The sequence below is a fragment of the Frankliniella occidentalis genome, unplaced genomic scaffold, assembly GCF_000697945.3.
Source record: "Frankliniella occidentalis isolate FOCC.00 unplaced genomic scaffold, Focc_3.1 Scaffold941, whole genome shotgun sequence".
NCBI classification, from domain to species: Eukaryota; Metazoa; Arthropoda; class Insecta; order Thysanoptera; family Thripidae; genus Frankliniella; species Frankliniella occidentalis.
The window spans coordinates 13,915-15,473 of record NW_026268047.1 but is presented as its reverse complement, the minus strand read 5'-3'; the positions used below and the strand labels follow the sequence as shown (position 1 = coordinate 15,473).

Genomic DNA, 1,559 nt, shown 5'->3' with positions numbered 1-1,559 from the left:
TTGAGCCACAGGCCAAATGTGTAACGTTTTGGCCCGATGACCCATAAGAAACTAATGTTAACTTTGAACCCACTTCGGGAGGGTCAAATATTGTCCGATCTGGCTGAAATTTTTTTGGAGAGCGTTTTTTATGGATTGGCACGAGATGGGCAATGTGAACTTAGACATTTTAACAAAAAGTTTTTCTTGGTCTACTCTAGCGTGCGGGTACGTTAGGTTGCCTACTCGCTACTTGACTGTTAGGCGCCATGATCTTCGGACGACCACTAAAAAATACCTAAGGAAAAAATTTAACCGCACGCGAATCACCCGAAATCAAGAATTTCGGGAATCATGTGTGCACTTCAAACTCTGCTATAGCGCCCTCGGTTACGGTACACAATTACAACGAACGTGGTATGGTGGTCATGCTAATCCTTCTCCACTGTGCAGATCGCGGAGTACTTCAGCGCGCTTCCCGCGGACAAGGTGCCGCAGCTAGGCGGGCCGGGCGAGAAGCACCGAGACCGGCAGCTGGTGTCGCAGCTGCCCAAGCAGGACCTCGCGCTGGCCTACTGCCGGCACGTGGAAAAGCAGCACCACGCTTCCTACGAGGACTTCATCCACGCCCGGAACGAGATCGCCCTGGACATCGGCTACGTGCAGGACCACGCTAGCCAGGACATGGTGCGTCGCAGAGCTTGATGTGAGGTGGTGCTCGACGACGACGACGACCTCCTGCTGACGGCGTGGTGCTGTGTCTGTGTGCAGGACTGCCCGGAGTGCGGGCGGACCGTGGCGGGGCACGAGGTGGCCGTCGTGGCGCCCAAGCTGGGCGCGGCCATGCGCTGGCACCCGGCCTGCTTCTCGTGCTCGCAGTGCCGCGAGCTCCTCGTCGACCTCACCTACTGCGTGCACGACGACGCGCTCTTCTGCGAGCGGCACTACGCCGAGCAGCTCAAGCCGCGGTGCGCCTCCTGCGACGAGGTGAGTCGACACGCCGCGAGGGGTATCTGCTGCGCCCCGCCGGCCCGGGCGCGCAGAGTATTTCCTGCCCGGGGTGCCTGTGGGGTAGGGCTGCGCGCCGCGGACTCGGCGGGGGCGGCAGGTGGCCGCCGTGCAGGACGGGGTAACCCTGCCGAGGTGGCCGACGCCGTGCTGGGCTGGGTGGCATAATTCAAAAGCCAGACTTGGCGGACTTGAGGCCGGCGGCGCCGGGGCGGGATCACCGGATGTGGTGCAGCCACTGCATATACGCCGCAATATGCAATGCGCTGGCCGCCGACTACTTACCTCGCCGTCACGTTCGGGATTTTACGACGCGCACTCGTCGGAATCCTCCGAGAATGTGTGTAGTGGTCGGTAGTGGTCGGCGGCGCTGAGCCTGAGCTCGCAACAGCTGCGGCGCGTGGGACAGAGCCGGCAGAGCGCCGGGGTGGCAGGCAGCCCAACGCACTCCGCGGTGCTGGTCACCGCGCCGCGCGCTAGAGCCGCCCACCTCGTTCACCCGCTCTGCGCGCAAGCCAAAGGGTACTTTAGTCAGAAACAAAATAATCTGAAAAAATAAAAAAGTAAAGAAA

The 1,559-nt window shown here is 60.6% G+C and overlaps 1 protein-coding gene across 1 annotated transcript in view; it reads left to right on the top strand.

Annotated features, from left to right (window-relative positions):
• The window catches only part of LOC113218218 (prickle planar cell polarity protein 3), a gene marked incomplete at its 3' end in the record, with an annotated part of 16,261 nt that overhangs the window by 3,322 nt on the left and 11,380 nt on the right, over positions 1 to 1,559 (top strand). The window contains 2 exon segments of the mRNA XM_052275801.1: positions 433 to 666; positions 751 to 966. Coding sequence (XP_052131761.1) covers positions 433 to 666; positions 751 to 966 — 450 coding nt within the window.